The 26,557-nt window shown below is 39.4% G+C and overlaps 1 protein-coding gene across 22 annotated transcripts in view; it reads left to right on the forward strand.

Moving 5' to 3' along the window:
• The window catches only part of ABLIM1 (actin binding LIM protein 1), a 202,499-nt gene that overhangs the window by 46,728 nt on the left and 129,214 nt on the right, over positions 1–26,557 (forward strand). For 2 of the 22 annotated variants that reach the window (XM_027692196.1, XM_027692203.1), the window contains exon 1: positions 16,154–16,473. The exons of 1 other annotated variant lie outside the window; for it this stretch is intronic. In XM_027692196.1, the coding sequence (XP_027547997.1) occupies positions 16,236–16,473 (238 nt within the window). In that variant the 5' untranslated portion in view covers positions 16,154–16,235. Of the gene's footprint in view, positions 1–2,886; positions 3,047–3,828; positions 3,935–4,913; positions 4,983–14,429; positions 14,596–16,108; positions 16,474–26,557 lie in introns of those variants that run through there. 19 more of the 22 variants (XM_027692206.1, XM_027692200.1, XM_027692208.1 and 16 more) reach the window with 15 other exon arrangements.

The raw sequence follows: 26,557 nt of genomic DNA on the forward strand, positions 1-26,557 counted from the left end.
ATTATTCAGTTTGCCTGGTGTTTTCCTCATCTGTAGTATGAAAAGAATATCTCAGCAGGGATAAAATCTTCCAGGGAGCAGGCTGAGCTAATATGGCCTAATCTTATCAAGGAAGAACTGCTTTTGAAACTTGAAGGAGAAATTGTGGTGCCTTCTGTGTCTCCCACTAGATGCAGCGGGAATGTGCTGAGTCATGGACCCGTGGTTTTCTGAAGTGGCCGATCACATTCTTGATTAGTGGGTTTTCTGATACTGGGTAGTTTGTGGGTGCTTCTGTTTGGGTTACATGAAGTCTGGAAAGAAAAAAAGAGGCAATAAAAGAAAATTAAAATCGTACGAATTATTACAAATTTTAAATTTAAGAAATGTCAGATTGTTGATCACTGTGATGGAGTCATGGAGAATACTGTTGTCTCTGTTTTTCTGGCACCAGTGTAACTCTGTGTATCCCTTGCAGCACAGGGATTGATTATTCTCAATCACTTTGTAGGAATTACAATAAGCTTGAGAACTGTGTAGGACGGAATAAGCTAAATCCGATGAAATTGCTGGAGAACTAACAGCCAGAAAGTCTCTGCTGAGCTTTAATAGCCAACAAAAACATCTCTCTGCTGAGCATAATACACTGCAGTATTTCCAAGTCTTGTCTCTTGGCAAGATTTACATGGTTTTTTGATTTTTTTTTTTCATGAGAGCAACATACAATGTTTATGACAGCACACTGGCAGATTTCGAATACTCTGGAGTTTCTGGAGACTAGACCTTCAGCATTAGGCAACAGAAGTCCTGAGATGGGACTTGGGATTAGTACAGCATGTGAGAAGTGATCATGGTGTACAAAGCTACTAGGTATATTCAGTTAATTTAACATAAATGAAAATAAATATAGAGTCAATTGTATTAAAGAGACGATGTGTATGTACATACATAGCCATATAGATGACTTAAATTTATATGTGTTTTGAATATACTGTCTAATGTTGCAAGTACTAATAATACATAGCTAGTGTATGTGACTTGTAGATTTATATTGAATCACTCTCATCTTCCTTCACCTAAGAGAGAAAAGATATGAAACTGCAGAAGAGTCACACTGGTGTACTTGAGGAATTTGTCTCTTAACGAGGACAGAATAACTTATTTCTGGACCCATAGAGCTCCTTTTCAGCATTTTACCTGGGACAGGTACACAATATGCAGTGATACATAGGACCAGAGTAAATAGAGTAAATAAATTCTAGTGGTCAACACTTCCTGGGAATATAGTGCTTTAATTTTTTGTCCGTAGAACAGGAATAATTGTATCTGCTTACCACATCAGAGTGTTAGTAGTGGTAATTAAAGTGTGGACTGCTTTGAGTATTAAAAAGAAGTGGTGAAAATAAAGCAGTGTTTCTGATGAGCTATTCATTTTCAGTGAGGCACGTTAAAGTCCAAGTGGAGTGAACGCCCTGTCCTGCACTCCACTTAATTTGGCAGCAAATAAAATTTATAAAGCCAGAGGAGGACAATACCAGCTGAGAATAAAGGTAGAGAGACCAGATTCTGTGCCTGTGTTTACATTTGTCTGTGCATCTTCATGACTGTATTTTTAATAAACTGGCTGAGAAGATGACAATTTATTGTGGGAAAAATTAAGTCAAGAGTCCAGGAAATCCAGGATTTAGTGTTTGAAGAAGGGAATTAAAAGTACTTGGCCAAAATTTGGTTGGATTTAGCAGTTCTCACACAGGAACCCAAAAGTTTTTATGTGTTTCTGGCATCTTTTCATTCATGAATAGAGGAGAGATTACTTTTTTTTTCATCTAAAGTGAAATCTTAATGATAAAGTTGGATTCTTGTTTCAGCAGCATCTCTCAGTCCGTATTAATGTACAGAGGACAGTAATAGTGTTCCAGAGAGGCCTTTGGGTTGCAAGTTGTCAGCTTCTGCACCTTGTGTTTGGCTGCTTTTCAGTCACATTTCCTAGGACAAGAGTTATGCAACTTCTCTGTCAGTCTTTCCTCTCTGCTTCTTTCAGGGAAACAACTTAAAGATACTAACCAGTAGTATGGGTACAGGGGAGAAGTGAGAGAGTGAAAAAAAAAAAAGTGTGGTTCAGAACATTTGGGTGGAAATTGGAGAGTCTGAAGCAGTTAAAGAAGACAGCTTAAGGGTTCTGTGGATGATTTAAAGGATATGGAGAGGAACTGGGAAAGCAGACAAATGGAAAGGAACTGGAAGTAATTCTGGAAATGGTATTGCCAAGAGGATGTTACAAGGAGGTAGGGCAAACTTGATGGGTGTTGAGGATGTTGGACGCAAATCAGTCAGAACAGAAAGATTCATGAATTCATCTGCTCATGGAACAGTTTGTCTCTGGGTATATGCAACTGCGTAGAAGGAAATGCCTGGAAGTCTGCACTTACAGCAGCCTAATTGCCTCTGTCCGGGAGGGGTGTTGTGGGAACAGAGGGAAGATGACTGACCCTTCAGCTTTCCCTGCTCCAAGTGTGTGTGGAAAGGGGTAACAGTGTTTCTTCCACAGGTTCTTCCTCTTTTGTTTAGGTGCAATATAGCCATAAAAGAAAAGGAGTGGAGATGAGACGCAGAGTAAAATAGAAAGAAAACAGTCTCAGGAAAAAAATCAAGTCTGCTTGCAGACAACCTTTGAGGCTGTTTAGGATTCTGTTGTATGAAAAAGCTAGTTATCAATAATACCAGCTGCTTTCAAATGGTCAATACATTGAAACATGTCACTGTTTGAAAGACAACATACCAAGGTCTTGATCACTAGTGGAATATCTAGAGGAAAATATTCACTCTTCCTTTAAACTGTTTGGGAACACAGACACACCTATTCTGCTTGGGCCACTCCCTTTAATACTGTTCAACCCAGGAAATACTAGGAGTAGAGCCATAGAGTGAGCACCTCTGAAGGCTCTCACTTGTTCCTCCAGCTTGTCATCCGTCCTCTGGGAGGCTGTAGCTTTTGAGGTCCAGAAACAGTACTGCTTGAGAGCACAAATGGAACTAGAAATACATCAGAGCTCTGCAAACGGCAAAGGTTTGTCCTGGACTATAGCTCTGCTATGTAAATCTCTATTGGTAAATAACATAGGTTAAGCCTTCCACAGGACATTGGTTCTTGGATTTACAGAAGGAAATCAGGCTGAGGAACTTCTGTTGAACTGAAATTGGGATCTTTCTGATAAAGCAATTTCTTTATTTCAGTTTGTTTTTCTTTAATGGTTTAACAGTTAAACACCTCTCCAGCCTGGTGTGTTTTATGAACAGTGGACTTTGTTTCCTGGCTGAACAGCGTGTGCATGCTGTAACACATGGGTATGTGTTACTCCCCTGGATTGGATTTCTTAATATAGGGAGCAACACATAACCCAGTGGAATTAAACATGCCTGTTATCCAGCTCCATGTGTATTTTTGTAAGAGATAATTCACTGCTCTGTTTTGCAGTTTTCTGTCTTCTAGGTAAAGATGATGACAACATGCTTTTGCTGTGGGGTGGGTTCTGTTAAAAAAGAGGGTTTAGAGTTATGTAGTGTAAGGTGGCACAAGAGTTCTGAGTCTTGCTAATTAACGCTTTGAGTGAAAAGCTGATAACAGATCCGCGTTAGGGTGCTTCTGAGGGCAGATTTCTTTGGTGTTTAACCTGGAGAAGCCTTGTTGTGCAATCTGTGACTTAGTGTCTGAGCACACCTACGGGTTCTTGGCTGTCCTGCAGCCGCCTGTCACAGGCAGGCAGCAGGGAGGGGTGTTCAGCGGCTGTGGCTGGTGAGCGGTGCCTTTCCCTTTTCCCCGGGCTCAGAGGTGCTGTAGGAATGACTGTGCAGCACAGGATGCCAGCGTGTAGCAACCTGCAAGGAGCTACCAGGAGGGGAGACTCGAAGCACTTTGCTTCTACACACCAAAAGCACATTCAGCACAGTTTTGGTGGTGAGTTCCAACAAAGTGATACAAAGTGAATACTCTTTGCATCCAAGAGACATGCAAATCTTAGTTTGCTTAGTAAACATTTCTCTTTTTTTATACCACAATCTTAGATAAAGGCAGGAGAAGAAGCATAAGTATAAAAGATATATTTAGCTTTCTTGGTAACTCAAGTGTGGGTAGTTGCTTTCTCTGTTATGCTTGGACAGATAAATAAACCCTTGGGGTACCCATCTGATTTCAGAGGTTAGAGGTGGAAGAAGTAAAGTCCTGGATTTTTCTTTGCATTGTCTAATCCAATATTTGTCTCTTAAAAATAATGTCTGACAGACTTCATCTATCTTTATGGGTCTGGAGATTAAAATATGTACAGGTAGACATATTAAAGAACTGTGTACACATCTTTATGAAAACTATCACCTTACCATAAAAAAAACCAGAAAAACATAACCCAAACATTCTACCAACTGTTTATAACAATTTTTCTATTGCTAGTTAGTCTTTGTAGGTCAAACACTTAAACTAATGTTGAACTAGGTATAACAGTCCTATTTCTTCTCTTTCTCCCAATGTGTGGTGAATTAGGTGATCAAAATTACTTATTTTTCTTTCCTTATTTCTTTATTTTATTTTAAATGCTATTTTTTATTTATTACATGAATATAAAGTAACCTCCACAGAGTACAATTGAATAGCATGTTGTTAAAATTGGCTGTTTCTGTATATTCAGATATGTGGCACTTGGGGACATGGTTAGTGCTGAACTTGGCAAAGCTGGATTTAATGGTTGGACTCAATGATTTTAGAAGTCTTTTCCAACCTAAGGGATTCTGTGTTCCTCTCATTCTGTGATATTCTTGTGATGTGAGAAACGACCATATCATTGTGTGAACATACTGATCAAATGAACATTTGATCCTCAAGTCCTGTGGGGATTCATTATGCTGTGATTAGACTGAATATCTGTTTCTCCATTCCTGACCAGACACACTGAGAATTGGGGAAGTCTTGCTTGTATCTCTGCCTGCTTTGGTTGGTCCTGGTGACTTCTTAGGTGGGTATGGAAATCTGTTCTCACTGTTGGGTCCTGGTGGACAAACTCCTGGCTCCCATGCTGAGAAAGAACAGGAGAAATGATTGATCACTTTTCCCTGCTACTCTGTAGGTTTTTGCGCTTTCTCTTCCCTAACGTTAGGAGGGGGTTGAGAATCAAACCATCTTGAAATATAATACATATATATGTAGAGATAATTGTTTGTCATTTCATTAAAGTGGGTAATGAAAACAGATTGCTTTGTTTTACTTTCATTTTTAATCCATTTCACATGCTGGCTTTCTCATTCTAGAAAAATGATCCACTAATGCTTTTTGTCAGCTGTCTATTTTAAGGTGGAAGACCTGACCTCATTCTGATGATAACCCAGTAAGCAGCTGGAGAACCAAAATTTTTTACTTGCTCAGAATGAATTAATTGATTCAAGGAAAAGTACTGGGAGGATCTGGGTTTCAAAGAAAGCATAAATGTGGAGGGGAAACCTCAATAACAAAACAATCAGAAAACCACTACAAAATAATGCATTATCTTATAATTCATTCCTAGTTATAAAGAAAGTAACTGGAAGCTGCCAGCTAATTTCAGTCTGAAAATACGCACAACGTATGTTTAGAACATAAGGTTTTCTTCTGATAAATGCTGTGGTGGTCAGCACCTGTTTTAACTGATTAATGTGAAAATTTTGCACAGTACTGGTAGACTAAGTTCATCAATCAGTTTTTGTTCACACAGCCTGACAGGTTGTCTGGCTTGCCTGCTTTCTTTAATTGTTGTTGTTGTTTTGCTATTCTTCATTGCAGAACTATTCCTAAATCAAACCAGAACAAAACTGACCAAAAAAATTGAAGATGACTAGAGAGTGTTAATACCAGAGGAATTTTGAAGCTGAATTCATGGAAAAGGGATTTTTTTCTTGCTCATTGATTTGTGTCAGTGGTAAATCTGTGTATTAAACAAATACCACAGTGGTAACGTCAACACAAATAAAAGGAAACTAAGTTTTGCTTTAGACTGAGGGAGTGTTTACGCTGAAAAAACCCAAACAAACTAACCTCCTAGTATGTACTATTAATAGTTGTTTGCATTCTACATAAACTGAAGAACCAGGCCTCTCATGGTGAAGCAACTGTCTAGATGCAACATTTAATATATTTTAAGTAACAGGAGGTACAGAGACTCCATGATGATGACTAAGAATGCAGCAGAAGATCCTCCCTCAAAGATGGCCAGGGCCATCTTGACTTTACACTGTGTTCTAGTTACAGTTAATTTAAAATTAATTAAAATCCCACACTTGTGTTTAAAATTCACCAGCTGGAAAAACTACTTTTCTTAGTAACCCATGACACGCACAACCTTAAAAGAAAAATTAACCTCAATAGATGGCATTTGGTCAAGTAATGTCAGGATAAAATCAAGACATTCTTGCTGAAGAAACACTACTGTAACTCATTGCTGCTAATACTATAGTGTAAATGTCAGTCAAGTAGTCAATGTAGTGGTCTTAGATTCTTTTTAGCCACTCCATTTGACTCATTCACCATTCCTATAGTTTGTGATACCACTGGAATGATTTTTCTCACTGTTGTAAGACCTTATCTCCTACGTTCTCTTCCAAAATTGTAGAGGACTAGATCATGAGTGCCCTCCACTTCCTCTGCAGGATCAAGATTTAGTGCTATCTTAGAATAACTCTGATGGGATTTGATAGGCACAGCTTCACAACATCATACATGTCAGGGAAATATCGTAAGATAAGGCTTGTCCTGTGTTGAGTGGCACTGGTAAAGAACAAACCCAGCTGTACCTGTTGTCAAATCAAGAATATGTGTCTCCTCTTTAATGTCCTGTCAGCTTTGGAAGTTTGCTGTGTTTCTCTGGCTGTTGCTTTTCCTGATGGTGCCAGATTACAGCACTTATTTGAGTAGATTCCAGTAAATTATCAATAAAAAATAAGCAAACTGTTTCTATGACCACAGAATATCCAAGGGGACCAAAACCTCTCTTTATCAAATACTAGTTGGTACATGGCATGTTATATGCAATTTCCTGCCATTCATAGATTGAAACAGATTCCAAGTGTTTTGTCTGCCCCACCAATGCATTTTCAGATGTGACTATACCTCATTTTTGCCCGTGCAGAATGTGATCCCTGTGTGAGAACTGAGCTGCCCATAGAGTCATAATTTTGCTTAACTGACAGTTTCTTAGTTTTTAACATGGCTCTTTTGAGCACTTGTGTGTGTGTGTGCAGCTGATTTAAGCATAAGATAGTGCTGACCACAAGAGGAAGGGTTCAACAGTGCTGTAGGATTTATTTAATTAGAAGACAAAGGTTAGCCAACACAGCATATTTAAAGCTGCTTTTATTAGGAATGTTGGCAGTGAATGAAGTAATCTGATGTCATTTTTGGCATCCTGTAGTAGTGCCATGCTTTCCACTGTATAGAAAGGTAACCTCCTATTCTTAGTTGTGATGGACATTGACAAAAAGTTTGTACTGGCTTCTGGTAGGGGCTTAAATTAGTCCTTGTAGTACAAAGAAAGAATCTCTTTTAAAGCTTCATTAAAGCTAGGAGAGGGCAGTGTGACTGCAGAAGTTATCCTTTTAGAGTTATGCCATGCTCTGAGAATGGCTGTGTTGTTGGAGACATAATGAGTTGGATGCAGCAAGAGAAATATTTAATTCTTATGATCATGTGTGCTGGTGCTACATCTACAGCAGAAGATCTGCTGTTAGGAAAGAAGGAGTAATGTTAACCTAAGATGTTCAGGTAGCCCTGCGGTGATGTGGAGACTTTCTTCATGTATAATTCTTTGTTCAGCATTTCAGTAAAGTTACTGTGCATATTTTTGTAGTTATGTGACGTGTCAGAAGGGAGTATAATAATATGCAGTTTATTTTAATACATAACAAATGGAGTGGTGCTTTCTTTGATGCCGTGCTTGTAACACATCATTCTTTACAAGAGTACAGGAAATAAATATGAGGATTGAAAGAACACTGAGCTTTCAACTTTGATCTCTTTGCTTCCCAACGTATTTCTGTCTCAGTTCCTATGAAGTCTACATTGTGAAGAGAATGTTACAAGCAGTTTCTCCTTTTAGCTGGAAGAAAAATGTCAAAGTTCAAGAAAGGAAAAGTAAAGAAAAAATAGTATGATTAAAGGAATTACAGTTATCTTGAAAGTCTTTGCTCTGTTTAAATAAAAGACACCTAAGCATTGCTGAGGAATAAAAAAAAGCTTCCTACTGAAGATCTGAAGGACTGCCAGCTTCTGGCAGGATCCTTTTGGCTAATTGCTCCCCATAGTGGCTTAGGTATCTCTTTGACTTCTAGCATAGAGCTCAGCCCTACGGAAGTTGTGGGATTATTTATAAGCTTTAAGATAGGCAAGCACTTGAATTGTGTTATGGAGTCAGTCAGTTGTTCAATCATACAGAGTCTTGGGGGTGCAGCAGTTCTTATATTTATATTTCATATAGCTTTCACTATATCCTGCCTACAAGATTGCTTCAGTTGTCAGCAATTGCAGTTGGGTTTTTTCCCACATATAAGTAAAAAGGATTGGTTTTGCTGTAAGAATACACAGTGCAGTGTTCTTGACATTGTAGATCAATAGATTAGCCTTTTGCTGCCAGGAAATAAAATGCTGAGCCACCTCATCTTGTAATAATGCAATAGACAGATCCATTAATGCACACACTGTTATTTTATGTCTGAAAATAGATGTGAACAGAGATTATTTTTTTCCATGACTACTCTGAAATAAACATTGGAATTCATAAAGTAAGGTAAATAGCTTTTGTCATAACCTGATAACTCTTCTAGTCACAGCAACCACAGTAGCAGTGATTTTGCTTGTTTGGGGAAGAATAACTAAAAATGGAATTTTCTGATGCGAGAAGATGTACAGAATTAACTCTTTGCCTTACCTGATAACCTGATTTTCCATGGAAAATGAGCACTTTTAGTGTTAAATAAGGGCTGCAATCTATTGGAAAATCGTTGAGAAATATGGTAATGAAGTTGTAAGGTAATGGAGATCAAGGAGAAGCACTCAGCTATGCTTTACATGACCTCTTTTTTATTGCTGACCAGCGAGTTCCTGGTGTTATTATCTGTGGTACTTCTATAGTTTCCATTATCACAGAATCTGAAAACTTCAGTCTTTAATGTACCTATTGTTACAAATCCCTTGTGAGGGGGGAAAGTGATAGGGGGAAACACAATGAAAGAGATTAAGGGAATGGCTTAGGGATGAACAGCAAGTCTGTGGGAGAGCAGAGACAGCATGTTTCTCAAATCCCATGTTAAGGCTTGGAGAGGTAGTAGACAGTACTTTGCTAACTGACATTGTTGTTTTGGGGTGGTTTATTTTTTCCCCTAACATCATTTGAATATTTCATTTGGTGATTGATTTTCTGTGTACTATTTCAGCCCAGTTAATAATTTCATGTGAAGGTAAATGGCTCTCTCTTTTGTCTGAGAAAAAGATGATTAGATGTAACCTCAAGCATATTGTTTCGATATCTTTGTTTGTTTAATCCTTCTGCTCACTGTTTCACTGGAGGATAAACTTGGTGGTTGTTGGGATTTAGGGAAGTGAGTCAGATTCAGTTTCTGAGCGTACAGCAAAGGGAAAAGCATTCCCAAGAGCTTGTTATGCTGCCTGTCCAGTGTTACAATGCACTGCAAAGCTGGGCTTTTGTTATCAAAGGCTCATGTGCCATGGAAGTTATCATACATAGTTGATAACAGGAAGCTGAGCACAATGCTTTAATTCAGCTGAAAGATTTTGCAAATGTCATCAGTTGGGAAAGGAAATTGTCACTGCATGGTCTTAGTTAAGTCTGAGAAATGCAGTTGTGTTTTCTCTTGTGTTTTTTCTGGGTTACAAATTGTAACAGGAGAATAAAGGGCAAAGCGATGTTTCATGTATGTTTTTGAATGAATACCAAGAAACCAATACATAAAATAACATTTTTTTCTTATTTCTGAATTAGTTTAACGAAAGAGTTTGTGCATGCAAGTCTTGCTGTTGATATATAAACCTGGGGTTGAGTTTGCAGTGTGCCACCTTGAGAGATCCCCAGATGTTTTTACAAAGAGTTGAAGTTTGACTCAGTGTACAACAATACAAATGTAGCTTCACCCTATTCGGAGTTGAACTTGTCCTTTCACTTAGACTTTCAAGGACTTCATCAACTTGACAGACTTTGTAACAATCCTTCACTACTGTGCTTTGCATGTGTGTGCTGCAGAAACAGGTGTTTTGGATGGAATTTGGCTAATGATTACTCAAAAGTCAGTTATAATAGCAATGGAGAAAAAATTTGATGTGGCACTTGGTAACAAGCCTATATGGGAGACTTCTGCTTAATCGTGTTACTCAGCTGAGTTATAACACAAACCATTCTACCTTTGATATCACTTTAACCTGAGTTAGCCTTTCTCAGTAAGCCACTGTTTTTTTGCCAGCACAGAGATGCCTTGTGGCTTTTTGGTCTTTCTGTTCCTTCTGCCATAAGCAGTAGTAGGGCTTACCTTGTAGAACCTTACGTGGGTTTAAACCAGCAAACTATCTTGGTAGAGACCGGCGGACTGTAGAATTCCTACCTCTTATGCTTTTATAGACGATAAATTGTTGAAGTTCTATTAAATAATAATAACTAGGCTTTTCAATCTGTTCTGAATAAAATTTGCGTCTAGATGTACTAGCACAGATCTCTAAAGTGTCTGCTTAGTAGTAACAGTGCTTAATGTGGCTATCAGCAGTCATTATATGATCTCTACTAAATATTTTTTCAGGAGTGGATATGGTCTTAGTAAGGAAGCAGCAAGTGTCAAGTGAATGGACAAAAACCAAGTGTAGTGAACAAGGAGCATATTTGCTTGTGAGGAACACCTATTCCTGACCGGTAATCATCACCTGAGTCAAGCCAAAACCATTCTGCAAGTGTTTAGCTAAGTAGATCTCATTGATGATGTGATTTGTACTGGATTTTTTAGGCAGGCAGAACAGAGATAGGTATGTGTGGCCACTGCAGCTGGCTGGCAGCAGGACTGCTGAGTCAGTTCTTGTGTATTTTCTTCTCAACCAAGATAACAACAAGATTAGATGGGCCTCATGCTCCAGTGAGTGAGCTGAGAAAATACCCCCTTCCTGTTGCTCCTGGCTGTTGTGCCTTAGTTCTTCTGAAATATGCTGTGCTGGAAAGTACCAGAAAACACAATGATGTTTGTACCTGGGCTGTTTTGGGGTTTTCAGTTCCCAGAAGATATACAGCACTGAGAAGTGGTGCAGGGTGAACTAGTGGTGCTCTTATAGCAGTGGACACGTCGGTTTGCAGGATTATCATGAAATCATAGAGTGGTTTGGGTTTAAAAGAAAATTTAAAGGTCATCTATTCGAACCATCCTGCAATGAGCAGGGACATCTTCAACTAGATCAGGTTGCTCAGAGCCCCATCCAACCTGGCCTTGAATTTTTCCAGGGATGGGGCATCCACAACCTTTCTGGGCAACCTGTGCCAGTGTTTCACCTCACTGATTGTGTGCGCTTGATCCCACCATCCATGTCATTGCTGAAAACACTAAACAGTATGTAGTAACACATTTTAGTAGTGCTGGTCATTCTGTTTCTGGATTTGAGCTGGGTGAATATTTTAAATGTCTCACTGATTTGAGCATAATCCCAACAATATTTCCCCTTGTGCAGCAAGGGAATGGATTTTGTTTCAATTTGAAAATACTTGCTGTAAATTATTGGAATATAATAGCTGAGATACTTTTTAAGGACTAAAATATGATTACTTCAAAAGCCACAAAAGAGCTTTGCACTACCGTTTTTTAAACCTCAGCAAATTTTATGTAGGACCTGAATTATTAATGGAGATAAATTGGAAGAGGAAGCTGTGTTGTCTTATCAGTCTCAAGCAAGCAGTAGTTGGTTGACTTTGCGGAGAAAGGCAGCTCCTTCTGAAGCCATGACTGAGCAGGTCCTTGGTGAGGAACCCTACAGTGTGAAGGGCTTGTGTCAGTATGCCCAGAGGATGACTGCCTGTTTTGGACATTTAGGTAAAGAAATTAAGATGTGCATGTGGATTTTTTTGGTCTTCATTATAGGGATGAAGCATTTCCTCAAGTTTACAGTAAATACCTGAGGGTTTGTACGTCATCCTGCAGTGTTGAGTAAGTAAATTGTGTGTGTCAAAAGTAAAAAATCTTCATGTGCGAAGTAATTTTACCACAAGTAACAAGGTTTTGTTTCTTTTTTGTGTGTGTGTGAACTTGAATATTGGAATTTTTTTCTGTCACTTGCTGTTTTAGTTATTTTATTGCGTGGATAACTACATTTCATGGTATAAATAGATATAGTGCTTGCTCATTTTTCATTTATATGGAGGCCCTTTTTTTCCCCTCCTTACTCTTGATATCTTTGAGAATTCTTACATGGGAGAATAAGATAATCGTGATAATCCTGTGGCCTTGGACAGATGCAAGAAACATTATTTGGGGCTACCTACCTGTGCAATAGGTGTGTTACCCTCCTAGTGGTATGAGGGAAAAGGAAAATGTCATTTTGTTTTATCTTGCTTCCTGTGTTTTTATTTTGATTATTTTTTGCAGCTAGGTTTTGCAGAGCTAGTGTGTCTGACTTCAGTTTCTTGGGTTTTTGCTTGGGGTTTTTGTTGCTTTCAATATAAGAATAAAGTCACACTGAAATGCATTTGCAAGAAGTTTTACTCTGATGGCAGAAGCAATTAAAGACAGCATTAGTGCACTGCACATTTCTGCCTTTTACTTAGCTGAAGGGCAAGTCTAATTCTCAGTGTTGCTCTGGAGCATGGAGGGATGTTTCTTCTACAATTTGTTTAGCCCTTGTCTTATTTTTACTATTATTCACTGCTTGCTGCTCTGTTTTGTAATTTATTTGTGGATTACAGTCATATTTTTTGTTACTTCTGTTCTAGTAGAATTAGTACAGAAGCTTCTATTTCTGGTTGCATATGAAACATACATGTATTTTTATCATCCAGGCAGCCAATTGGTTTGGTGAATTCAGAGGGGACTGAATGGGAAATGATCTTGAGACAGCTGGAAATATTTATAAATAAAATATTTATAAAGTTGGTAATGAGATAAAATATTTAAAGTAGCTATTCTGCTTAATCCTGTCTCAGATCCAGCCAGCCCCCTGTGAAAACTGTCAGTCTGGAAAGTGCCCATACCTCACACTGTGCTCTGTGAAGGCTCGAGATCCCAGCACTGACTACTTGGATTAGATGCGGCTTTGAATTGGCAGTGATTTAAACATGATTTGCTCCTTGGCAGATATTAAGAAAATTTCCTCAACACTAGTTCTGAGTTGAGTGCCCTGGATTCCCGAGATTGGCTTTCAAGAAACGTAAGGACAGGGTTGTGCCCTTGTGTTTCCTGCCTTTTTCTTTTCTCTTCAGCAAGAATATTAGAAATCAGTCTTTTCCGCTTAATTGAGTGCTTTACTTAAGTGGTAGGAGATCACAACTGACTTTTTGATTCAGACCAAGGCTTAATCCCGGTGCTTGGTAACAGTGTGTTGCAGGCCTTGTCCTACTTCTTCAAACAGTCTTTCATCTGCTTTGGGAAGCCACACTGATGCTTCCTGGTCTTATTTTGCTCATTTCTACTGCTTGTCCCCTTATATTGCATACTGACAGGATGGAGGCTCTTGAACACATATACTGTACTTAAAAAAAAACTATCAAAAAATTATATTGCTTTGTGTTATAAGGAGCAGCTGGCATGTGGTCTTTGAAAGGGTGGTTCTTAGGCAGCAACAGCAATAGCCAGGGCTGGAAAGGGGCAGCATTAGAGAAGTCTCCCTCAGAGAAAGGAGATCCTTTTTTTTTTTAATTAAGCAGGATGCTTCTGTAGTGACATGTTAGGGTCACTAAATTCTGGTCTGTGGTCCCCCACCAATCCCATGTGTCTTGGTGGTGGAAGGACACTGGATTGTATGCCACTGATACAATATCATACTCTTCTACAGTGGCCACAGGCTGACTGTTTCTCTAGTGGATATAGAGGTCATAGTGGTTTAGTTCTTACTGCAAAAGCTGTTATAATGACTGCCTTGGTGACTAGAGCTGAAGGTTGGAATCGGCATGGATACAGCAGAAAATGGGGAGTCAGTCTCAAACCAGTGTGTTCAAAATCCAATGAAGGACAAGCTTTTCTTCCGGGATTTAGGCAGCCAAGCAAATGTTGCCGTAGTTTAAACAGTTTCTGCAGAGCTCACCTTTCTGCTTTTATGAGGATTAACTTCTGCAGCAGAGTTCATGTCTGGGCAATGTGTGCTTTTGCCTCACCTGCCTCAAAGGGCAAAGTCCACCATGACGTGTCGGTGAGGAGAGTTGGAACTGCTGTTGTCAGATGTCAAAATCCTTCACCGATTATCCAGCAACAAATGACGCTCTTACACTGAGAGATACTTGTGTCAACGTGCACCCGGCCATCTCCTATGAGTCATCCCTCTGCTTCAAGCACTGGTGATCCACCTTCAGCTGAAGTGGTAGAAGCTTTTGGATTTTCAGAGCTGTCTTTCCATTGAGGGGCTGCAGTGTACAGGTCAGTAGGCTGAGAAATCTAGGACAGATTGAAAAATTGCTGCAAAGCTTCATTTCGTGGGAGGAATGCTTAAAACACAGCATTTGCTGAGATGTCTGATCTGATACAAGATACTCTAAGGCAGAACTGGAATTGCTATATTTATTGAACCAGCTCCTCCTCAAACATACACTAGCATCACCTCATTAAAATTATTACAATATATGCAGATTTATTCTGACTTTGCCCTACCATACCTGTGATTGATTAGAAAACTCAGGAGAATGGCTGTTTAAGGGAACGGATTTCAGGCTTGTTTTCAAGATAATATAGAAGTCATACTACTTGAGAAATAAAATGTGACTGACCTCATAGGAGCTGTGTAATAAGAGATGATCAAAGTCTGGATTTATGAGATGATATTTTCTCTTTAAAACAGTAAATAAAGCAATCTTCTCTTCAAAGCCTGTCCCCATCTGGAGTTAGTAAATGAGCTCTAAGTTTTGAGGGAAGAATTAAGTGACAGTTTCTCACTGTGCTCAGTAAGCTTATTGGTAGGTTTTTTCACCTGCTAATTTAGTAAAAGCCTTACTGGAAGCAGCATGGTGATTACACCAGGTCATTTTGCAGCTATAGTTAACTTCTGTGTGTTAACTTCTGTGTGGGCCAGACATTGGTTGTGCATTTGTCTCTGGGAATTTCACTCAGTAAAAAATCTGAAGTTGTCTCTGAGCAGGTCCAGGTCTGGGGTCTACCTGTAATTTTCTCTTACAGATTATGAATGTTGTTGCTTGGGTTTTTTTTTTAATATCTTTTGCTTTGGAATTTCCTGTGACTTTCCAGTGCCCTGTTGATGATTAACTCTGCCTTTCCCCAGGGAGAAATATTCATTAGATGATTAGATTAGCAAGTCACTGGAATTGGATTAATGTAAATACTTCTTGTAAGTGAAGCAGGAAGGGTTGGCACAGTATCTGCAAAGCTTCTGCTGTCAGCTCTGCAGGAAGGTGGAGAGGAAGAGCAGAAGTGAACCAATCCTTAGTAGTTAGGGGAAAGCTTAAGCGCTTTCATTTGCAATAGGCAGTGAAAGCTGCAGAAAGGATTTCTCCAAAGAAATCTGCTTATGAAGCAGTGCTAGCCAGTGCTGGTACATTCCTCAAAAAGGAGGACCGACATGCTCTACCTTTACTACAGCCTTTTCACTGTAGCACACAGACAGACCTGTCATGGAACAGGGCCGTGGCAGATTAAATGCACAGATGTGCCTTTGTAGCTTATGATGATGATGATGATTCTTCCATAATAAGATTTTTGACACAGCAAGGTTTTTTGATTTTAAACTAATCCTCTTATATAACTCAGTTACGTTCTTTCTCTTGTCCTGAATATTAATCTGATTTTCAGATACTCTTTATGGTTTTGTTTCTGATTTTTTGCATTCCCCGGGATGAGATTCAACTGATTACAATAGTTTTAGATGGCAATCACCTGATCAAGCATACTGTTGTGATCTCTTGAAGATAATCACTAAAAATATATCTTCCTTAATCTCCTTTGCTGGATAAGAGAAAAAGAGAAGGATTGGAAAGGGCAGTGTGCCGTGGGTAGTGGACTGACTGCATGCACTACAGGTTGCTTTCCCTACCTTCTTCCAAATAGAAATGCCTTCTTTCCCCATCTTAAACAGCTTTGGGAAGCTGTGTGGATCAGGTGAAGAACTGGTGCTGGAAAAAGTGAAATTTCGAAATTCAGTCAGAAGGATGTCAGTAATTGAGGATGGGAATATTGCAGAGGTCTTGTATCTCATTCCTAAGCAGAGCTTGCTGAAGCAACTGCCCTACTTGAATCCAGATGACTACTACTTGTGTGAGCAGTTATTTGACACTCCTGAGGATCTGGGTAAGTGAAGACTGGCATTGGATCTTGATTTTTGGTTGGTGAATAGACTAAATTGCTTTACAGTTACCTTATTTTTAGCTTAGCAGCAAGACAGTTTATGACAGTAAGTGTGTTCAGGTGTGGAGAAATATTTATCACTGACAGAGAGGAGGGAAAGAAGAATAAAAAGCCAAACTAGAATCTGGATAGTCAAAAGCAGTTGATGGACATAGATGCAGCTCTTTCTGTGTGGTTGTCCTGGGACAAATGGGACCTTAAACTTAAGAAGTATTTAAGCTAGAAAAGTACCTTTTGAAAGCACAGCATGCTGTAGTAGTGTGTTCTGAGCTTTCCTAGGTGGTCTGTAAAACTATATTCCCTTTTGTTTGTTTTAAAGTTATTGCCAAGGAGTATCATTTGAAGCTGCCTCATTCTTGAATTGGAAGAAGTGATTAAAAGTCTTTCTGTGTTCACCTTCTTGTCACTTGTGAATTTATTAGACTTCTGTTGTACCTTTTATCCAGGTACCTCCTTTTTCAGCATAAGAAATCATAATTTATTTAGATGCAATTTGTGCAGGAGTCAGTCCATGCCTTTGATTATCCTTTTATATGTATTTTGCTAATCCTATTATAATCCTTGGAAAATTGGGGAATAGAACTGCGTTCGACATGTATCATAATGTGGGTATATGTACAGAGTTCTAACAATGCTCTTTGTTCCTCACAGTAGTTGCTAAAATTTGGTTTTAATTAACATTGAACACTGGTTTATTACTTAATAGAGCTATCAGTGGTGGGAGAACTTATATCTGGAATTCATCAGCTTAACCGATTTGTTACAGTCCATTACAAATTTAAAAAAAAAAAAAAAGTTTTCTGGAAACTCCAGTCTGTGAAATTGGCTATAAATGTTAATCTGAATCTTTCAGATAAATTTCACAGATTTTTTTCTTCTAGGACTTGCTTTATGGACCTCAGTTTTGATAACCCAAACTGCTTATGTGCTGGAATTTTGCCTATACTTAGGAGATCAAGAAAGCTGCTACATACTTGTCACTCTGTGCAGCTCCTCAAAATGTTAATACTGGTTGTATTTGGTAGGCAAGTATTTTTCAAAGATTTACTTTGGTGTATGTCACTATGCAAAAGCTTTCTGCTAGTCAGCTCTGTATCCAGTGAACTTCACTGTAAGAGTAGAACTGTCCAAAACCCATATGTTTCAGATAGTTACTGCTTCTGAGTAATCATTTTCTTTTTAAAACAAAAATTTTAATTAAAGTGTTGCTAAAACATGAGGCAAATATATAATATAGCTGTGAACTAGAAAAAGCGACTATCATTCTCCAGCCAGCCCCCACAGTGTTTCACATTGGTATTCTGGAGAAAACTTCTGCAGACACATTAGGCGTTTTTATAAACCACAATTTAGAGTTGAAAATTATTTGAATGAACAGTGACCAGCTGTATGATCAATCCATGCAGGGCTCCAGAGAAATTCTTTGCTATTGTAGCAAGGTGGGAGCGACCTTTTTGCACATGTGCAAATTTCTTCTAATTTATATGGGGTTAAAAAATCTAGAAATCTGCAATTCTGCAGTTCTTTACTCATTTGTAAGCAATTAAAAAGATAGGGGGACAGGTTCTGTTTAGCATTATGCTGCAATAGATAATGCAGATAACCACTGGGGTTTTTTTTCCTTTCATCCTACAGCATGGGTGCTACTGTTCAATAGGATGGATATGGTGGTCCTGCTTTCCAGTACTGTGTATAATGCTAACTGAAAGGTTGCAAGGTGTCTGGTGTCCCAGCTTTCTCCAATCTGTGAAGCAATTGGAATCAGAATCTCATCTGCTTAGAACAAAACCGGTGGAATGCTTTTTGAAAACAGCCTGCTTGTAAATGCAGTATGTGACTTTAAGATGCAAAACACGTAAGACTGTCTCTTAGGCCAGCTTGTGCTGCTTGGGGATTATAGTCCCTCAAGTACTACAAGATTTAGCAGCTTATAAACCCTGCTGGAAGACAGTTTGCTGTCTCTATTTGGCTTTGCAAACAGAGATTAGAAATTACACTGTTCAAGGCATTTGGAGACTCACTAATTATTTTCCTTCCTGATTGTATGTGGATCATAACCATCAGGAAAGGCCCATATTTTAGGTTTTTGGAAGGTCAGGAATTATCAACAGGTGCAGAGCTATTTAGTGGTCAAGAGGTGAGCCTTTGGAATCTCATCTATTTAACCCATGACTTGCTTTTACTTAGGACTTGTATCCTGAAATTCATCCCCTTCATAATGGGAATGTTGGAGGTTAAACTTGTCTCATAAAATTAAATGGTAGCATCATACTGACAGTTAAAAAATACTCTAAAAATGGAAGAAAACTAAAAACAAAAGGAGTTCAAAAGCAGCTTTGAATCACTGAAAGGACTCTCATTCTGCATTTCTCTTGATTTCATTTGGCCAAAGAATGATGAGCCACCTTCCCTCCTGTGTGTAGGGGAGAAGGTAAGGATGCTTCCCATTAGAGAGGTTGCCAGTCACGTAGTTTGCTGCAACAAAATCTGTCATAGTCTGGAAGGCCTGTTCAGTACAGGGCTTTGATTTTCTGATTTTCCCCCTGTGGAAGAATGTCAGGACTAGTAAGAGTCGAAAATTGGTTGCAAAAGAGCAGTGGAATTCTAAAGAGAAAATTGGCTCGAAGCTGTGTGATGTTGCCTCTTGTACCAGATACTGTCATCTGTCACTTGTACCAATGACACCTTATGCAACCCTCCAAACTGATCACTCTTTGGCTGCCACAGTGATACACACCTGAGGGAAAGGAGATATATACACCATATTACCTAACTGACCTCTTGTAGGAGTTTAGTACCTCTTTATGTAATGGTCTTTATTTAAAGCATCACTTGTGAGAATGGCTGCTTCTGTTGGATCATGTAAAGGAAGACAGAAGGAACTAAGAGGATGAGAAAAACATGTGAGGAATCTGGAGAGCAGGAAAGTAGCCCAGTGGGGAGATAGGAAGCAAGCTGGACTGGTGGAAGAAAATCTGTGAAGCACTAAGGTCCTATTTACCCTTCACTGGGTAAAACAACTGGTGTGGTAGCCGGGACCAAAGAGTGGTGCTGAATGAATTTAAGTCCAGTTGGAGGCCAATCACTAGTGGTGTTCCCCAGGGCTCAGTGCAGGGGCCAGTCCTGTTTAATGTAATTATTGATGATCTGGAGGAGGGGATTGAGTGCACTCTCAGTCAGTTTACTCACAACACCAAGTAGGGCAGGAATGTAGATCTGCTTGAGGGCAGGAGGGCTCTACAGAGGCATCTGGAGTGGCTGGATCAATTGTATGGGGATCAATAAGATGTAAGTGCTGAGTCCTGCACTTGGGTCACAACAAGCCCATACCCCATTCAGAGAAATGCAACCGAGCTGGGGAAGGGTCTGGAGCACAAGTCTGATGTGGAGTGGCTGAGGGAGCCTTGGAGGTGCTTAGCCTGGAGAAAAGGAGGCTCAGGTAGAACTTTATCAACTACCTGAACAGAGATTGTAGTGAGGTTGGTGTCCTCTCCCAAGTAACAAGCCATGGGAAAAGAGGAAATGTCCTTAAGTTGCACTAAGGGAGGATTAGATTGTATATTAGGAAAATTTTTCCACCTGAAAGGCTATCAAACATTGGAATAGGCTGCCCAGGAGAGTGGTGAAATCACCATTCCTGGACGTATTTGAAAGATGTGTAGATGTAGCACTTAAGGACATGGTTTAGTGGCGGACTTGGTAGCATTAGGTTAAGAGTTGGACTCAAAGATCATTCCAACCTAAATCATTCTATGATTGTATTGCTCTTTCCTTGGAGGGGATGTAGAGAGGGAGGTGCTGGTCTCTTTTCCTGATATCCAGTGACAGAATGCATGGAAATGGTTCAAAAGCTGCACCAGAGAAAGTTTAGACTTGACATTAGGAAGAATTTCTTCAATGAGAGAGTAGTCAAACACTGAAATGGGCTTCCTAAAGAGGTGGTCAATGCCTGAAGCTCTTCAGTGTTTGAAACATGTGAACAATCCCCTTAACAGGCTTTAACTTGGTCAACCCTGAATTAGTCAGGCAGTTGGAGGGGTATCATTGTAGATAATCCAGTTGAGATAGTCTATTTTTTTTTATTCTATGAGAAATAGTAGTCTGATTTTTTGATAGTAGTCTGATTTATGAGAAAGAAGGTCTGATTTTTCTGTGTGTATGTTTGCAGAGAGGAGGGGTTTAAGAGATCAACAGGGTGATATGAGGGAAGACACAGAGGCAGAATGTTCTTGAGAGGAATGGGCTTTACAGCTTTGAAATAAAATGTCCAGTTATAAAATACTAGGGGAGGATAAAACATTGGAATCTTCACATGCTGTTTTACATTTATGCTCCCAAACATCAGCTTTCTTGCATTAGTAGGGTTTTCTTGCTGGGCTGAGGCAAGAAAGCTGGAGCCCCCAGTTAGGGAAACAAACTCTTTGTACCCCATTGCCATTTTCCATTCTTAGTACCAAAGAGTGCCCAAGATCACCCTAAAGGATGCAGTTTCTTTAACACCAGTCCCTGTTGTTACTTGGAGAGAAAGAGGGAAGTCACAAATGAAAAAAAAACAATTCCTATTTTAATCTTTGGTCTTACCTGCTAATGGTGTTCATAGTAGCTCCCCACAGAATGGATACTTGGTGCGACCTACAGACTTAGGATTTTAGGGGTACTGTGTGAACTTGTCAGGTGTCCAAAGCTAAGCAATCTCAGATGTGGCAAGTGGTGACGTGAGAGGAAAATCCAGGTTCTGTTGGCATTGTAGTAGGTGGTACTTTTTAGATGCAGAGAGGTGCTGAACAGACTGCTCCTGTACTGCAGATAAGGTGGTTCTTCTTTTTGATAGCTTTTCAAATTGATTCCTTCAAGTGAGCAATCTCTCCTGGCCTCAGTCCCTATAATTTTATTTTTTTTAAATAATGCTGACTTATATGATTGAACAGGGAGCATGCTTTTAAAATTTGTGGTAATACAGATTTAGGAACATTATGCAGGACAATGTCTTAATTCAAAATAGTCCTGATAAGTCACCTAAATGGTTTGAAATTACCCAGTTGAATTTCAGAGACTAAAAGTGTGAAGTGTGGACTAGCACAGGTAAGAAATGGAAGCTAACACACACTGATCCAGAAAAGTACGTGGAGGATAATGATGCTTAGCACAATGTAAATATAGATTGACTATATAATACCGCTACCATTCTTTTTCTGTGATCTTTTATATATATATATATTTTTTGGGCTGTGCTATATACAGCAGCCAGATAATATTTCTCTGTTCCTGACACTGAAGAGGACTCTGCTGGAAGCTGTCTCTAGATTTGAACATTGCATTTTGAGAAAGGTACTGATAAATTGGAGGGAAATTAGTAGAACACAGAGGGAATGGTATTAGCAAAAAAGACTTATGAGAAAAGATTAATGGAATTAGGTTTGCTCAATCTAGAAGAGTAGTGATAAGTGAGGGATTTAGTCAATCTTCAGATGAGTAAGGGATTCTCAAATGGAGATGTGTTTTGCATTGTCCTGAAAAGCACAGAGAAGTATCCTTGTGAAAATTACTCAGTAGCTGTTTTGTGTTGAGGAAGAATTATAGCTGAAACTCCATCTCTGTTAGGTCCTAATAATCTTTGGTTCTCTAAATATGCACAGTTAGCTTGTTTTTTTTGTTTTTAATGAAATGTAAAAAGAAAAAGTAATCAGTTAAGCTCAGTTCTTCATCCTCTTCCCATTTTCAATATCTCTACTGCAGTTTAATCACTGCCACATTTTTACTTAAAATATTAGAAAAATTAATAGCTTCTTAACCCTTGGCTTCCTGTTTCAGATTTCTGGCAAGTTGTTGCCAGTGCTTGGATCAGTCTAAGCTAATTGGCTTAGTAGTAAATCAGTGGTTTAGCGTTAATCTGCATTAAGGGAGCATCGTTCAGAGCAACTGAATTCACCTCTGTAGGGCTCCACTGCTTCCTCTCCTAAATTTTTTGTTATCTGTAATCCCCTAAACAAGAAAAAAATTGCAGTTCTTACTGTTACTAGGTGCTAGCAAGAAAGATGAGCTAAATCAGCTGTAAGTTGAAAGAAATAATGAAAATGTTGTGGTTTCCTCTGTGCTATGTACATAGGCAATAGCAGCAGTGTGAAGATTGTTAAGAGGAACTGAAGCAAAGATCTCCCTTGCTCTATAACTCCGTAATACCAACGAGTGCAGGCAGCTCTGGCTGGAGAGAGCACATTGTGGCTGCACACTCCCAGTGGTGTTTACAGGGAGTCCTGCTTTTGTTCTGTATCTGATGGAAACTTCCTCCCTGTGTCCGTCATTTGCAATTGCATAACCTTGGTATTTTAATCAAACAACCCAGAGAGAAATGCCGCCCCCTTCCTGGGCAGGGTTACAACAGGACAGCAGCTGTGGCTCCCCTCCAGTGCTGGAAGGGGCAAGAGAGCGGGGGGTCCCTCTTCCCGTGGTCTTGGGAGCGTCCAGAGCCAATACAGGACGGATAAAGGTAAATCTGAAATAGAAGCTGGTCTCGAGCTGAAGAAGTTCTGGTCTTTCTGACAGCAGATAAAATACTGGTTGCACTGGGATGGGAAAAAGAGAAGTAGAAAATGCTGTTTCGTCTGCTCTAAAAGCTGTTCCTTGGGCCTTCTCTGCTAATCCACAAGATGAAATATTGGGAAAACTTCAGAGCAGAGAGAAGGGCATAGGAAATGGCTGTCATCACTCACTGCAGCTTTGATTTTGGGGCATAGAGGGAGTAGAATAAGAGTGAGGGGCTTGGTGTCTGGCTTCCCTTGCTTCATCCACTCCCATATATCCCCCATGTACTGGTTGAGGAGAAGATGAATACTAATTGCTGTTGGCTCCTTCTCCTTCTTTATGCCTGAGAGGTGGGGATATCACTAAGTAGACTTTTGTATGCAGGGACCTTAAAAGTGGCTCTTAGTTTGAGAGAATGATGGGTGCTTGGTAGATCTCTGTGGGCAAATAGTTGTTGGGAGGAGAAGGGAAGAAAGGGAAGCAGGAATGTTCTTCACCCAGGTCATGCAGATAAGGTGCAGCCGAGAGGGAAAGATGATGATGTTAGAATGGGTGATTATGATTACAGGTTTTGCATTATCCTGCTTTTGATTTTTCAGTTATTTTCCTTTAGAGAGTGGGTCTTTATGGTAGGATGCAGGAACATGTGGTACCAGGGGTTGTTCATCGTTGATTTGCAACCATGTGAATTAGGCAGTGCAGCTGTCTGTGCAGTTTTCAATGTGAAGCATAGAACCATTAAACTTTAAAATGCAAAAAGCACAAAGCAAATCAGCTTATTAGTATAGATCAGTACTCGGAAGATTCCATATTGTTTATTTCTTAAGTTGTCAAACTCTCTTTTAAAATATGTGACTCTTTCCTTTGGAGCAGTAGCAATAAGCCCTCCAGATTGGTGTAAACTGACTGCGAGCAGCAGCAAAAAGCTTTTGTAGTTACTGTTAAAACATTCCAGTTGGTGCAGAAGTTAGAATTACTTGGTTTTGAATATCAATTTGTTTTATATCCACTTAAGATTGTTATGGTGATCCTACTATTGAAACGGTAGCAAATAATTTAAAAGAAAGCTTCAAATATCTTAAGCTTTTCATGTTCAAAAAAGTGACCTCCCAAGCTTGCAGATAAAATTAGAGCCACTCCAGAAGCTGGAGTGAGGTGATAAAAAATTTATGTGTTGTAAAAGCTTGTTTGGATGTATTAATGTTACACTGTGCAGCCAAGTTGTATCTACTTGGAAAGCATCTTTTTATCTTTTCTTTGAGCTCCTTTGTGGCTCATTTGGTAGGACACTGGACTGTGAAATACATGTTGGGAGTGAGCTACATTTGCAGGACAGATTTAGGTGCCTTTTTTGAGAGTCCTATTTATAGTTCCATATGGAATCAGAACAGAAGAAATTTTTCATTTGACATAGTGAATGTTGATTAGTCCAGTTTAAATGTAAGGGTGTTATGTATCCAGTGTCCACATAGTGGGTTGCCTCACCTTCAGGGATGATGGACTTGCTTTGCTGTTCTCTGTATTGTTGAGACGTACGCTAAAGGTTAATGTTTAGTGAGAGACTCTGTCATGTCTCCTGGCACTGCAAAACAAAGAACTTGTTTCTTTACTCTGCAAATTAACTGATTGGCAGGAAGCTGCTTCGATCTGGTGTTTCATGGACGTCTCAGGGAGAAGTTCTCTAGAGTAGTGAGTCTTTACTGCATTCCTGCTAATTTCACTGAGCCAAAACCTCCCAAGACAGGCTGTGGGGGTTATTCTACACAGTTAATCCAATTCCGAAGTGGATTTTCAGTATCAAATCTCCTTAACCTTAGGCATGCACAGTAAAGCATGACACTTGCACATATGCTTTCCTGTTGGGGATTCCTGCCTTCCTGCAAGTTGTGGTTTTCAGCAGTAATTGTGGTTACTGTCAGTGATGGTTATCATGTTTTTATCAGCAGCAGTATTGGTTGGGATCATGATTTGGCAAGATAAATTCCATTTATAGCAGGTGAATAGTGATGATTTCATATGGTAGTTTTTAAAAACAATATGAAGTTTAAACCATTGTTACTAGATCATATTACTGTACTACAGCTCAGTCCAGTGCCAAGTGTACATGCACAGTGTGAAAGTTGACACAGGTGTGAAGAAAGCATGATCTCCTTTCTATGGGTTAGCAATAACATAAGCCATTTGGAAGCCAGTTGTTCTATCAATAATATAAATGTTTGTTCAGAGGTTAATGTTTGTACATACCTGCAGTCAGAAGATTACCCATGTGTTTGGGGCTACTGCAAAGCAGTATAATGTATATATTATATAATGCAAAGCAGTATAATATTTTCTCATCTGTTTTTAAAGATGATCTGATGGTTCCAGGTGCTTTTTTACATAAGCTTCTTTTTTAGGCTTCTTGATATTTAGAGCAAAGTCAAGTGTATTGGTTTCCTTATTTTGTTTTGCAACAAATTAGACATCAGTCTTACTGTTTTATCTGGATTTTGCAGACTATTACTGTTACACAGAATAGCAGCCTACTAAGAAAATCCTGCTGTCAAGAACCTCAGACTATCAGATTTTGCTTTAAGAAATCCAGACCCCTTAGTAAATAGAAACCTCACAAGTGTTTTATTCTTGAGGAGTTTGATTTGAAAGAATATGAAATGGTCCTATTAAAAAAGCACTAAACCCCCAAATCCTGACTGATCGGAATGAATACACTATTTATTTTGCTGAATCGAGTGATTGATGTATCTTCTGAAATTTAATTTTGTTTACTCTAAAAGAATGACGACACATGATTGTAAATACCAATGTTACAGCCTGATTGTATTCAAAATGGCATGACACAGGCTACAAAGAAAGGCCCAGCATAGCAGAAAGGGCCTGGGTAGGACCCAGGCCATCAAGCATAATTTGCTTAAAGATCAGTCTTATTGGTAAGGATAACTGTAATCAGTAAGTAATTATCCTAAGTAGGATTGCAGGACCGTAGTATGTCCTGAGAAAGAACCATATTCTGCTCTGGTGGGTCTGTGTGTGCTCCTCTAGACTGTTTAAAACAGTGATAGGGCAACATAGAGGGTCTGCAGTGGGGAGGTCAGTCTTTGGGGCCTCCTTAACATTCTGCTGGTTCCACACAGGGCAGCGTGGTGAGGAGGTGGGGTTGAGCAGGGCTTGGCAGCCTAAGACTGTTGCACAAGCTTCAGGATGAAGCAAAAACTGTGGAAGGTATGGAAAGGCTGTAGGATGAATATCACAGAAGAACTTCAACTGCAGGCTTGGGAAGACTTGGGTTGCTCGGGGGGTAGGTAAGAACCTGGAGAGACAAAAGGTCAACATGTGCCTTACTAAGCACCTTACATCTTTCTTTAGGAGCAAACACAGCTATTCACACCTATTATGGGGAACAGTTTGGTCAGGTACAGGCTGAGTTCTGCTCACTGGATTCTGGTGAATCTGAAAAACTCTCCTGGCACCATCGGCTTTCCTGAGTCAGTTGTCTGTCGCCTTCTTT

The sequence above is a fragment of the Neopelma chrysocephalum genome, unplaced genomic scaffold (genome assembly GCF_003984885.1).
Source record: "Neopelma chrysocephalum unplaced genomic scaffold, ASM398488v2 Primary Assembly neopelma1_85, whole genome shotgun sequence".
In the NCBI taxonomy this organism is placed as follows: Eukaryota; Metazoa; Chordata; class Aves; order Passeriformes; family Pipridae; genus Neopelma; species Neopelma chrysocephalum.